The following is a 14,168-nucleotide window of genomic DNA, read 5'->3' on the forward strand; positions in this document are numbered from 1 at the left end:
AAACCGCTTAAGCTGTAGCAATGAAATGATACAAATATGATATGATTTGTTTGTGTATAATTAAACTTTTGTAATTTCTCTAGTTAATTCAAACATAAACTTTTCACATTTTGTAACGGTTTAATTTTTTTAAAAATTATTGAAATAAAATGCAAGTGCATCTCTACGTTCAGACCGTAATCGGTTGCGTATTTCGCAGCATCGTATCCAATCGATTCTAAATGATCCAATTGTATATGATACGATCATGGCAGTTTACTGTTGATTGATTCAATTGTCTGTCCAACATGTTTGTTACGTATTGCAGTTCTATTTCAAAAATTTAATCAAAATGCTTTTGGATGACAAAACATTGAATTCATGCTGTTGTTATCATTAAGTAATGGCCGCCGTTTCAACCCCCGATGGGTGCAAGTTATCAGCTCTTTTGACGTCATTTTGGTGAAAGTTATTATAATAGTATGTTAAGTCTAAATGATGGCTTGTTTGCAATCAGATTGGTAATAGAGCCTTTAGCTCGTCATTGAAATTTTTATTACACAAACATAATGATTTTTTTTTGCATTTAGAATGAATCGCATAAATGCTATTTTAACCGCCACTAATAACAACGTCATCTTATGAACAGTTTAAATTAAGTGCAAAACTCTGACCACCGGAACGAATCGATGTGTCATGCATATCTCGATTCCAACAAGCTGTCCCGCTCCATCACCTGATGCACTTTCCGCGAGTCACCGGGTGACGAAGGTCACTGGCGTTCATGTTCATCACATGGTTTAGCTCGGTTCCGGACAAACACGAAACGTAGCAAAGCGAAGGAAGACGTATTCAAACACATTCAAAAGGTGGCGAATAGAACAGTTAGCTTATCAGCGAACCGGGAAGATAGTCATGTCGGAGCTCAACAGCTGATGATAAAGATGCCGGTAAGCTGTGGCGGGGAACGTCTTCTCGTTTGGCCGTGTCTCGTACTACAACCGTGTCGCCCCTACCGGTTACGTTATCTTAGACGGTAGACAGTAAGAAGAAATGCTCCGGAGGTCGATCTTTGGGGATGGTTGGAATGGAAATGAATAAAACGAAAACTAGTCAATCAGTGGAACCGGCTCGAGAAACATGCACATAGTCCGCGTTGTGTGTTGGTACTGAAAAACACACCGATGGCGGCAATCTGATGGTGCTGTAGTTCAAATCAATTGTCGCATTCGTACGATCGAAGTGTCCAAACAAAGTGTGTCGTGCTGTGCGTGAATACGAGGCCATCCCGTTCGGTTATCATCACGTCTAGCGTTCCCCACAAGGCCCCCGAACGCTAGCACACGTTCCAATGTTCTGTTGTTTATCGTGCTGTTGATTTTGATAATTATCGAACCAAATTTGTCGCGCGTAGTCAAAAGCAAGAAAAGAAAAAAAACACGACAAGAGCCCACTGATCACGCGGGCAACGGTCAAAACGAATTCCAGTGGACGATCTCTGTGAAGAGCAGTTGGGTGGGTTTATTTTTCTTTGGCTTACGTTTTCTTCACCACTAGTGTATTGGAATTTCACGATCGGGGCTGGTTGCAAATTGGCGACACTTGTACAGTGCGCTGTATAAAGGTGAAAGCATTCCTTCTGCATTGGACGAACTTCGGCTCTAAACAATTACCAACGAAGCAAACACACAGCTTGAGCAAATGTTGCGATTGTAAGTATTTTCTCATTCAAACAGCTTAACTATTTCTGCCTAGGCATAGTTATCCCCAGTAAGGTTGCTCTCGGTTGGCAGTACTTAGTGGACAACGGTCAGTACGGGATCTAACTTTCACTCTCGTCTGGCTCAAGTGGTGCTCAAGTGGCTCATACCGATTGTTCTTTAATATAAAGTTCGTTGTGATCGTGCCGAGAACGTGAACATGGGTTCGAAATGTTGCAACATCTTTCCCCTTTGTACCAGCTCCAATGGAGAACGAAACGTGGAACGGTGGTAATCAAATGATACGCTTCGAGAAAGGGTGGTTTTATTTCGTGTTATTAATTTTAGAAGATGCAATGATAAATCAACGAGATATGGTTAGCAGAACACACAAAAAATGATGTTTACATGAGCCCTTCAATGTGAGCCATTGGTTGATAACGTTCAGTTGCGTCCAATTGAAAAGATAATAGCGAGGTGCGAAGTGATCGAAGGAGAGTTGAAAAGTTTTTTCTGAATTAAATTTTTGATAAAAGTTTTATTTCTTTCAAAAATATCCCACAGTTAGGAAATCTCGAGGCTTCCTCAAAACTTTGAAAAAAACGATTAGTGAAAGAAATCTATATTTTAAAATGTATGTTGTTTAAAATATTATTATTCACACCGGTTAGCGATAAGCCCGCATTTCTACACGACTTTTTTAAAAGATAATTAAATCAAACAAAAGTCGTTAGAGAATACATTTAACAGAACACAGCCTCAGCGGTTCAAGCACGTGCAAGAAGTGCACGGGCATACATCCACACTAAAAGCATTCGCCTCTGCACTATAAACGTCACCCCCCGACGATGACTGTTTACGACGGCATTGTCAAAATAAAGTTGTTTACGAAAAAGTGCTTGCACAACGTAAAGGTTACAAAAGTTTAGTTACTGCAAAAGATAGCTAGAATCGGTGTGAAAGTGTGTAAAAGTAAGAACGGTAGGTTGAGTGGTTACTCTTTATTGAAAAGTTGTGGAAAATTTAGTTCACAAACAGTTAGGCAGCTTCCTATCCGAACTGGGCGCATTCGTGTTTAGGATTTCTTCGTGGGTTTCACGGATTATAGACCACCGTACTTCTGGCCAAGGCCAATCAGAGTTCCGTCGATTATGTTTGTGGACCGAGCGTGCGGTCACCGTGGAACATTTTGCTTTCGCTTCACTATCTGTGTCCGGCCACCTCCATGGTAGTGGGTGACATTGTCACTTATCAGTTGGGAGGGATGCAATAGTTCTTGTGAAAAAATAAACTAAAACTAGAAAAAAGTGAACAGCATTAGGTGGAGTTTTTGTGAATCTACAAGAAACACTTTTAACATATTACCACAAATTGATTTGGTGAAAGGAAACATGCAAATGTAACTCACTTTGCAAATTGGGCTTTTTTTTCTCGTTTTTCTCTATATTTTCGATCGTTTTGTTCGATCGAGACAGCAGCGGATCGAACTGGTTCACTAAGCCACACTCCCGGCGGAAGAGCGGGAAAAAAGTGAAGGTAACCTTCTCGGACCAGCTCGATACGGTCAGTTCCGGCAGCAGCAGCAGTATACCGAACACACCGAGCCCCTCAGTGTCCGGTCAGCATCGGTGGCGCTATCTGGAGCAAATCTTCGTTCCATCCGCTGGCAGTAGCAATAGCGGATCGGGAGGAAACCGATCTACGTCAGAGTTTGATCGTGCTAGTAGCTTTCGTCAGAGTAACACGAGTTTCGGATCGGTTAGTAGCAGTGGGCCGTACAATAGACGGGCACCGCCACAGCGAAAAGTAGGACAGAAGATGGCCGACTGCGAGAAGGAGGAAGCCCTAAATCTGGTAAGCAAGCAAACGGAATGGACAGTAGCAGCGGTATGAAGAGATGTGGAGAAGTTCATTATCAGTATGCAAAGTGCGCTAACGACGAGCGCCGAATCGTAGTGTGGGATAATATAGGGGGGCGTCACCTTGGCGCGAGTTGGTCAATGATATGCCAATAATATGTCGTTTATCGCTGGTGATTATGCATAATCGCTGCGATTGAAGCGCGAGCGCTATCATGCTGGAAAGGTGCTCAACCGTACCGTCATTATCGATTTATGGCTCGAGACCTACTGCATCACGTAGGGCTCTAGCGATCCTGACACAAACCCTATCTCCAAGCGGCAAACCCCACGGTTGGCTAGACTCGAGTGTTCTAATTTTATCTCGCAAGGTTGTTCACTCGCGTCTCGTCAATGTGCTTATCATTGTCCGTTGCGAAGAAATTTAAGGATGTTTTGATACAGCTCTTGGAACCATCAATGCGAAAGTTAGTGTCAAGGCGCTAGAGACAATTACCTTTCCCGCAATGATAGCATGCGACACAGAAGCGTGTTAATGTAATTGAAAAACGATGTAATATTAACAAACGTTTCCCTTGCAACTCTTTTCTCCGATCACCGTGTGGCGTTGGTTCCTGCTGGGCCATTCATGTTTTGCTTCTCCTGTAATGCTTTGCTGGTTCGTAATCGTCACAGCAGGTGGAATTCGAGTGGGTACTGCACGAGGAGGTACATTCGGTGCTGAAGCAACTGCACGTTATTCTGGTGGAGTGTGCCCACCGATTTCCGGTTCCGCTGTACGGTAACGAGGGCAAGAAGCAGGACAAGTTTGTGCTTACAGCCGCACCGGAACAGCTAAAGTGTATCGTCACGCTAACCGGGGACAGCATAACACATGCGGTAAGTACATGCTGCTGTAATTGTGGCGTTGTTTTGCAATGATGGTGGAACATTCATTTGCGTTTTTCTTCCCTCTGGCTTTATCAGGACATAAACTTTAAGGTACAGCGCCAACAACAACAAATTCAGCGTACCTCCATCACCCAGGACTATCCATGGAAGATACAGCAAGTGCAGGATGCAGCCAACCATCTGCAGCAAGCGATCAACCACATCGACAACGTCGACAGTGCTTATCATTTCAAAACATCCGACGAGGTGTTGCACATACTGGGCAACATTTTGGGAGCGCTGCAGCGTGGCCGTACCTCGCTGGTAGTGCCACGCAAGAAGCCAATCGATGAGCTAATGAAGAGCCGAAACATGAAAGCACTGTCACCGAATTTGCCCGAGGATCTGGCGATCAGTTTCTACATACAGAGCCACAAGCTCATCTTCGTTGCCTATCAGCTGACGAACTTTCAGGGCACGATGAAGTTTGATTCCTGCCAGGCGGAATGTTCCGTACCGTGGTTAAACGAGGTGCTGGTGCTGTTTACCGTTGCGTTACAACTGTGCCAGCAGCTGAAGGATAAGGTAGGCGCTTGAAGAAAACTCTCGGTTCATTCATTTCACGCCTCGCTGCGCGTCTTCGTCTCGCTAATAAGTAGTTACGTCAATTAGACCAATTTACACTAGATGCAAATGATTGACATGGGGAAATAGAAGTCAATTGGCGACTGTTTGCTGGTGGGTCTTTCACCACTCGGGGTTTCGTTTTTTTGCATCATCGTCGTTACTCGTTTTTTTTGCATCGACAGGTAACAGGGTTTTTGATGTGTGGCAGTGATTTTTGTTTTGAAGCGCTAGTTAACTATACGATAAGAGCCATCCATTGGGGCCAGATAAGCTTCCGATGGGAATAGAGACATCTGATTGTGGATCGATTCTTATCTTCGGTTGATTCATCGATGGAAGCCGTTACTGTTCGAACGATTCTTATTTATGACGAGGGTTTTAAGGGTAACATTGTCATTTTATTTTATTGTAGCTACTTAGGAAGTACATTAGTAAAAGCATTCGTTTAGTGCTACGACACACACTAGTTTTATTTTTTAACCGTTATTCTCTTCTCTCCATTTTTAGATATCAGTATTCTCACAGTATAAGGACTTCACAGTTGGTTCCCGTTCGCCTTCCGCTCTGTCCTACTGATGCCGCGTTCACTCAACTAACGGTTGCATACCATGTCCATCGTAGACATAGCAAAACCGTCCTTCGTTTGTTCGTCGTGTTCATGGTGTGTTAAGCAGCTAAGATGGCAAATTGATAGCAGGATATGGTAACAACCGTTCTTCTTAAAGACTCGCGGAAATATTCATCCCCCCCGCTATCGGACCCCCGTTTCTCTGCCGAGTACTCGTGTTTGTTGATGCGCTGATACTTGATGTTTGTTATTATCCCAAGCGCTACCCGTTGTTATTGCATTAGATTAAGCAGATACGAAGCTAGCATCATCGTATTACGGCTACACCGGTGTATAATCCGCATCATTACACCCACTGTTTAACTGTGACGCTCGCTCACCACGAAATGCGATTCCTTGTGCCATGATTTTGCGAATAGCGACCCGTTCGATGGAGGAATAACTTTTGCTGATTGGCCCGTTATGGGTGTGTTCGACGATGGGAGTTTGAGAAATCGGTTCAGTACCGTGTGTTGTACCGGTATTGCCAGAAAAAGGGGGTGGTTCCGCTAACAAAAAAAAATGTGATTGGCATCCCATCGGTTACTGTAGCCTGGTAAAGAAACGCAAAACCATACAAAATCCATTCCTACTAACATGGACCTTTAGAAGACGTATCTGTACTTATGTATATGGCAGGAAATATTGAAAGGTGTAAAATTAAGCAAAACAAAAAAAAAGAAATGCTAGCCGAAAAAAGTAGTTTGCCAAATAGAAAAACACACAAAAAAACATAAAGAGGAAAAGAAATATTAAAATCTGAACATTAAACAAAAATGGAATTTTTGGAGACCGTGGCTATCGATCTACCCGCCAGAGGCGACAGCTTGTCGTTTGGTTAATGATGTAATTATACAACACTGAACATGTGATAACGCCAAAAAAGCCAGAACAAATGCTAATAATATTATTAGGCGAAAGGGTAGAACCGCACGGTGCAGCTGCATATATGCACCGTTTTACAATATGACTGATGTTTACGTCATTGGACTAGCTGAATCTCAAAAAATGGTTTAAAAATACAACACAAAAAAAAATAAGAGAAAACACGAGTTATTGCTTAAACGTTGGGCTTTTTCGAGGTTAATATTTTGAGTGCAGCGCGTGACAAAAATTTAGCTAGCTAGGACAAACATTGGACATTATCTAGTTGTTTGTTGGATTTGTGGTTCGATTTTCAGTCATTAGTACAGTAAGTGATGCTCGAGCGTAATGGGCATATGGCACTTGTTTAGTTTTTTTTAAATGAAATTAAGAATTATTTTCAGTGTTTTATTTCGATTATTCAATGCAACACTTACGTTATACCGAACTTCGTACATGGTTTTTGTTTTCCATTTGATTTTTAAAACGATGGCTTAGAAATATGTTAATATTGTATAGCATTTACAACCGTAAACCGCAACGCTAACAAATTCGATTGTTTCTAACCAAACTGAAAAGGAAGACATTGCTTATTACTTTTGTTTTTAATAAACTTTCCTTTCTTAACTACTCGGCAACGATGAGTTAAGCACAGATGCTTCTGCTGTTACTTTCGTTTGAATGTGCTTTGTAGGAAATATTTGTTGCCTTCTAAAATGGCATGTAAAGAAAAGATCTCATACCCTTATATATATAAATATACAAAAAATGAAAATACCCTGTTCGAAACATAACATTAAACGATCAAATCTAGTCATGTTTAAACGACGGTATACAAATATTAAGGCACAAATATTAAGGTAAGAACGAGCCCAAATCAAGGGGTGACGGATATGTTTTAAACAAAATTTGCAAAAAACAAATGATTCAAAGTCAATTGCGTTAGAGCGTTTTAATCCTTACTGTTAATCCAAAATGGAAATTTTCCTCACTAGCTTCAGGTTTGTTACATTAGAAAAAAAGGTATATCATTCGGAATACTATCCTACATAACCTTTTGCAAAGAATTTTGAAAAATTCTGGTTGTTTGTTTCCAAGTATAATTAAATCCAAGTTGAATTAAATCCTAAACTGGAATAACTAAAATATTCAAATTAAAGCAAACTAATGATAAGTATATTGAAACAAACAAGCGTGAAGCTAAATCATGCTGATGGATGGTAAAACGGTTGTAGAGAAAGAAAAAAACAGGTAGAAATTGAAATATGTGTCCAATCATAGACGATCAATCCCCAAAACTCTGTAAACGTGAAATAAAATCTTAAACTGTAAAGTTCAGTTTGAGAAGAAAGCAACAACACGCAAATTCTCGAAAAGTATCCCTTAGAAGGCAACCGTGCATCGTGTAGGTTTCTCTCGTATATAGCAATAAAAACCCCCCGCATTACACCCTAGGCGTGTTTGTTCTGTTTATCTGAATCTGAACAAACGTTCACTGGCAAACAGAGCTTCGCAGCAAAGTGTGCGAACAGTAAGGACAATAATGTAACAAACTGCTGACGTAAATATGGTAGAAATTGGTCAACATTAAGCTAATGCATGTCAAGAAAAAGAAAGTCAGAGAAAAAATTCGCACTACCTGGCAGGTAAAAAGTGTTAGCTTGACAAACATTGTAAAGAAGGCGATCGAAATGTTAACAAAAAAAAACCCTTATCAAACATCGTTCAACCCTTCGATAAAACAGGAAATGTGTCCCGCATTTGGAACATTCTACAATGTAAGGAACAGGTACAGCGAAAGTAACAGTTGTAACAGTTACATATGGCGGTATGTGTTATAATGGCCGCGAATCTAGCAATAGCAATAGCATTGATCATGATAACAAAAATAATAATTAATTGAAATAATAACAGGGAAAAAACGAAAAACAAAACAAATATCGAATGTGTTTGTGTGTTCATGCGTGCGATTGATAGACGGTGGGTGAAGTTTGATTGAACCAAATATATGCTTGCACTCGTGGTTCCGAGCGACACAATAGTAACGCAACCCAACTCCCCACGCTTCAAAGGCAAACGATGTGATATATTGTACCCGTGTGCATCGGTCTAATTTAATGGTCACTTTTTGGATGTTTTTGTTTGTTGGTTCACAGCGTAATGGCGCATTTTCATTGAAGCCGAAACATTGTTCGGAAGTTCATTTCCCAAACAGAGGAGAGCAATTATCGAATGGTGCGTTATTATACGGTAGTCTTTACTGGGCCATCATCTCTGAATTGGATTGGATGATAAGACCTTTTTGTAATAGTTCACCACGACGGTGAAAGTGAACGTACCATGAGCTTTCGTTGTGTTCGATGAAAGTGAGACAATAAACAATGAATCAGTATGATCGGATTATGGTGAGTATGGGATATGCTATCAGCAAGTACAGCAGGTAATTGCATACAAAGTACGTAGTAATGTTTTTTCCCCTTCAGTAATTAAAACTTCAGCTTCTGTAACGAGCTGGTTTGATCTAGTGATAAGTGACTTTTTTTAATCACATCACAAGTTCACAACCAATCGAGAAGCTCTACGCGTTCTGGTTTATGGAAGTAAATTAAGAGGCAATTTAAATTCTATAAGAATTAAAAAACATCTTTCAATTCTATTCCGGCGAACATATCTCAGCAAAGCAACAAAATTTTAGGGTTAGTGTTTTAGTAAAGTAAATCATTTATTTCTTCTCATTTTTCTTTTGCTGTTTCATTAAAGTGTTTATTATTTGTTATTAAAGTTAGCATAAAAGATTATGCTAACTTTTTTCATGTCACATGAATATGTTCTTTGATTTCTGTTGTTTTTTTTCGTTGTTTTTTTTTTATTGGTGTTCGTCTTTCATGTTGTTTTTTTCATTGATTTTCTTTTGCTATGTGTTATATGTTTTATTTCTCAATAAACATCTTGCTTCATGTTTCTTTTTTAAATAATTATTAATTTCTTGTTTTTAGCTGTGTTGCATTTCATCACATTTTTTTCTCATTCAGTATAATCATCCGTCCGTCTTTGTTTGCAATGACTGCTCCATACTATTTATATATTTAATGTCAACGTACAAAGTATAAAATTATTAAGCAAAGCAAGTTTAATGATTGTACTGTATGAGACATAAATACAACCAGTGAATGCACATTCAGTAAAAGTTGTGTGTTTTAAGCATTGTGGCTTCCGCTTTTCCAGTTGAGTCAACCACTTTTCCTTGCACAGTCCGGCAAACAGTGGTGTCGCAATGATGTGCAACACCGAAAGTTGGGGTTAACATTTTTTTTACACTGTTTTACTTCCGTTGTTTTTTTGGTTTATTATGTAAAGTATCGACGCAGCATAATGGTCGTAATGGTGCTCGGGACGAGGTGGATGTCGGGTGGGCTTTGTTTTGCAAACACAGATTGAATGGGATTTTAAAGATACACCGAAAATCGCACTGTAATTATAATAATAATGATGTTGGTCGGTGTCTGGCGGCGCAGGTGTTAATGAAAACCATACTACCACGCACCCACCTGGCCCGTGTGCGTCCAGTACCGTGAAGGTTGAAATCATATTTTTTCTTTGGGTCATTGGATTTTACTGCCGGGTAGATTGAGAAAAAAGAACATCCAAATGCCACACAAAACAAAAAACAACTGAAAAGAAATTCTTTTTGGAGTTCAACAATAGACCGGGGAAACGTTCCGCACATTTTCGTTGGCTCTTGACCACGGTGGTGAGAACATGGCAAAATTGGTCCAAAAAATGCAAATGCATAACGGCGTCAAGGGTTTAATGCGTGTTGATAATTAAAATGCAATTTGCAAGTGCAGAACAAAAAGGGACAACAACCAAAATAAATATAATAAAAAGTCGCCGAGTTAATTCGCCGAAAGAAAGTTGTTAAACAACGGGTTGGTGTGGTTGATTCCGATCGATTGGAGATTGAGGTAAGAGAAAATTGATAAGTATTTACAAACAATATGGTGATAAGGCAGGAAAAATGATGATGTTGGTGTGCTTTTTTTCGTCATTTTATCGTAATCGGGGAATCTGTATTTAAATTCGTAGAAGTATTAAGTTGATTGGGAAGTGAAAGCATTTATTCTTCAAACATTACTCGTGGCTTAAGGTTTGGAATGATCTGATTTATGTTTGCCTTTCTGATGATTGGTTATATTTAAATTATCTGGAACAAATTGCTAATCAGGTACGAAAAACAGTAATAATCGATTATTCGGAATTCGATTTTTAATCCGTTTATCTCATATGCAATTAGACTTGCCTAGTTTTTTTTTTATCAGAAAAAAAGTACAGCCAAATTCATTTTTATCATTACAGTAAAATTCAACCACTTCCATCAAACAGGAGCTCCGATGTTTGACTAGTCAATAGATTGCAATAGAAATACGATGCAACACATCCGGATGTTTCGGTACTGGGGTTTCAGACAATGTAACGAAAGATATTCCTACGGAAGGAAGATATTCTCAAGGATTGAATATAAAGTACAAATTGGGAATTAAATTGTAAACGGAAACATCTATCAAAGCCCATCCTGACTAACTATCCAGCTACGGAAAAATAAAGTCAAGTAAAGCTAGAAATGGCGCACCAACAAATCTCTTGAGTTTGTAGTGCTACACAAGAAGAAGAATTAGCAACCTGCCTATTTTTCAAGAATTCAGCAGCACGACTTCGAAAATTTTCTGATCCAGTGTCTTACCAATATCAATAAATACCAATCAGAAGACCTGAGGTATTGTGAAACAAACGAGACTGAATGCTTAGCTCTCGGACTTGAAAATAATCATCAGAAGCATCAGACAGAAGCAATGTCTAGAAGGTACGATGGCATAACTCTTTATGACGTCTTATCGACGTAATGTGTATTCACTGTTTTTCTGCAAAGACAAAGCTTCAATTACTCGAATGATTTTGTTGAAGAAATCGTCTGATTATATTAGTTCAGTTACGAAATGTAGTAAATATACTATCAAATCTTCCCTTTAGCGATATTGTATATTTTTTTGTTTCGTTTTCATCTTGGCCTGCTCATGGTCGCCAATCCGTTTCCAGGAAACTCGGTCAACGACTGCAGTCCTCCATCCACGTCTGCATCCTATCTCCGGCAGGTTTGGCTCTACCTGATCCAGCCAACGTGCTAGCTGTGGTCCTGTACGTCTCGTGCCGAACTTCTGCAGCAGTCGTCTCAACAACGATCGTTGTGCAACGACTGATCGTTGTGGGCAAAAACAATCGGAAACGCACCGCACATGACGAAACAGCCTCACTCTGTATTGATCAGTATAACGTCGTTTAGAACAGCAAAAGACCCAGATTGCTACCGTGGAGAATACCAGAAGAACTCTCCAATTCGCATGAAGAAGTGTCGTCAATCTGCACGTAGTAAATACGACGACGACGAAGGAATTTTGACGAAGGAACTGAACCAATTTAACAGAGGTGCAAAGAATCCAAGAAGGTTAAGCTTAGCGATCAACAAGCGGTAGTTCACGCGATCAAAAACTGCCTGTAAATAAGACTGCTATATACAGTTGTCCATCTGAGCTCCAGAAGAGAATGGTGTATAGCAGTTATTAACGAATTCAACCAGGTTTGTTATATTAATGAATTCTTTAGTCCAGGCCGGATAATACCTGGGTCATATCACTCTTAAGATAGTTTATTAATTAGCAAATATGTCGCAAAGATCAAGTCTGAGTCTTTAAACATAAGCCGCGAATAGTTCACGAAGACTAAACTAAGCAAATCTCTCTTATCTAGTTTTGGTGGTTCAATGATGATCTACAATAGATATACAATACACAACTCATCCAATCACATCATAAAAATGGCTCAATAACAGAGGATGTTTTTAAAAATTTGTGCCTAGCTTTTAAATCATTACAAGTTATTAACCTTGCCTTTTTCGATTGTTCTTTATTATCGGATATCCATATTACCACCTTCATTTTACTTTTGAACTCCAATTACACCATAAAGTAGAACAGTAAATAACAGTACCGTCCCTTAATAAAGTCGTTATACTTTGAGGTCAAATTGCGCTTTCGCTGCTGTGTAACATTCATCCAGCGCTTTAGCTTTAACTGATGCGACCGTACCTCTATCAAGCATGGAACGTCAGCATTTGCACCTGACAGATTGCTTTATCAATATTGGCCCCGGGAATCAATACCGCGATTGCCAGTGTCGCTTTCCCTACACATGACACCGAAACACCGGATGCACAGCACCGTGCAGGATGCGTTCAGTCGAATAAAATGCTGATAGATAGCAAACAAAGGAAACAAAATGAAACACAGTCCGGTGCATTTTTTGAACGACTTTGCAATGTACGGGTGGTGCTATTGATTGAAAAAAAAACTTGTGGAAAATAGTAATAAAAAGATAAATAAGGCAAGCGGAACGAGATGAAAGATTGCATAGGAAAAAATAATCGCACAATAACATATGGAGGCGCTCCAAAAATGGTTGCATGGGAGAAGTATAAGCGAGCAACTAAAATTAATACCAAAGCTCGAGTACGAACCAACCGGGTTGTATCCGCGAACCTGATACGCACGATACGTCCTGCAGGTTCTGGTACATTAAAAGAGCAGAATAAAGGGAAATGGGCCTCTCCCTCACACACACACGGGTACCGGGTTGAGCATAAATAATTACGATAAAATATGATAAAATTAATTAAAATTAGTGTTAATTGATTTCATTCGGAAAATTATTGTCAGCATTAACATGTTCGATTGAGTCCACTGATTGAGTTCAATAGAATCCAACGGTCTCTCCGTTTCACGTCCGTGTTACGAGCTGGCGGTAGACGTTAAAAGCTACAGACTATTTGTGTACCATTTTTATGCTGCAAGCGCAATTGCACCGGTCAGTAGATTCATCAATTCATCACTATTTTGCATCGATTTTATGGCCGGAAGTGCACATTTTATAACCGGTGCGCTTTTGCATCTTTCTGCACGGCCATTTCCCCAGGAGCGGGCATCGGAACAGGCTGAAAATGGAAGGCCAAATTTTCGGGGATGAATCAATTTTACTGCACACCGTGTTTGTTTGTGCGTGTGCAGATGAATGCAAATTTTCCAAAAATATGATGCAAAATGGGATTGGATTAGACACAGTTTGTGTGAAAGGTGGTCAATAAAATGGATCGGGCAACCGGCGTTATACCCTGGCGAGGTGATTTATTTGGTGATAAAATTAAAGCATCACCAAACCGGTCGGCTGGTGGAAGTGGCTAATGTGGTACTACGTTTAATAAATGCGTCGCGCGTGTGCCCATTGCTAGAGTGGCATGATTAACTCAATCATTTAGTGTGTGAAATTGATTGGGATTATGTGCGGTAAAGCAGAGGAGCCGTCTACTAATCGCTAGTAGTCGCGGGTGTGGAATTGTTTTGTGCTGGCATGCGGAGGAAAAAAAAAGATCATTGAAACGTTTTGGTATCGATCTACATTTAAGTAATTAACAACGATTTGCTGCATTTGCTCACTGGTTAACCTTGCACTTTTGGGTGGAGGTAGCATGTTATCCGTTGTTATAGTAGATGATGTAAAAAGGAAAGGTTGTTTTTCACGTAAAATATACTCATGATGATTACGACTAGCAACGTT

The 14,168-nt window shown here is 39.9% G+C and overlaps 1 protein-coding gene across 2 annotated transcripts; it reads left to right on the forward strand.

The window, feature by feature from the left end:
* Nucleotides 1-897: 897 nt before the first annotated feature.
* On the forward strand, nt 898-6,326 carry LOC125767664 (protein rogdi). Of its 2 annotated transcripts, none has more exons than XM_049434473.1 (5): nt 898-1,691; nt 3,155-3,533; nt 4,214-4,417; nt 4,505-4,993; nt 5,543-6,326. In XM_049434473.1, the coding sequence occupies exons 1-5, from the start codon at nt 1,681-1,683 to the stop codon at nt 5,609-5,611; spliced, it is 1,152 nt and encodes a 383-aa protein (XP_049290430.1). In that variant the 5' UTR covers nt 898-1,680; the 3' UTR covers nt 5,612-6,326. The 2 variants fall into 2 exon arrangements, with proteins under 2 accessions (XP_049290430.1, XP_049290429.1); XM_049434472.1 differs by lacking the exon at nt 898-1,691 and adding an exon at nt 1,723-1,970.
* Nucleotides 6,327-14,168: the final 7,842 nt, after the last annotated feature.

Source organism: Anopheles funestus, chromosome 3RL (genome assembly GCF_943734845.2).
Source record: "Anopheles funestus chromosome 3RL, idAnoFuneDA-416_04, whole genome shotgun sequence".
Classification (NCBI taxonomy): domain Eukaryota; kingdom Metazoa; phylum Arthropoda; class Insecta; order Diptera; family Culicidae; genus Anopheles; species Anopheles funestus.

Coding starts and splice junctions, on each gene's coding strand:
- LOC125767664 (XM_049434472.1), top strand. CDS start 1,900: ATGGGTTCGAAATGTTGCAACATCTTTCCCCTTTGTACCAGCTCCAAT. Junction 3,534..4,213: donor AGGAGGAAGCCCTAAATCTG/GTAAGCAAGCAA, acceptor TAATCGTCACAG/CAGGTGGAATTCGAGTGGGT. Junction 4,994..5,542: donor GCCAGCAGCTGAAGGATAAG/GTAGGCGCTTGA, acceptor CTCCATTTTTAG/ATATCAGTATTCTCACAGTA.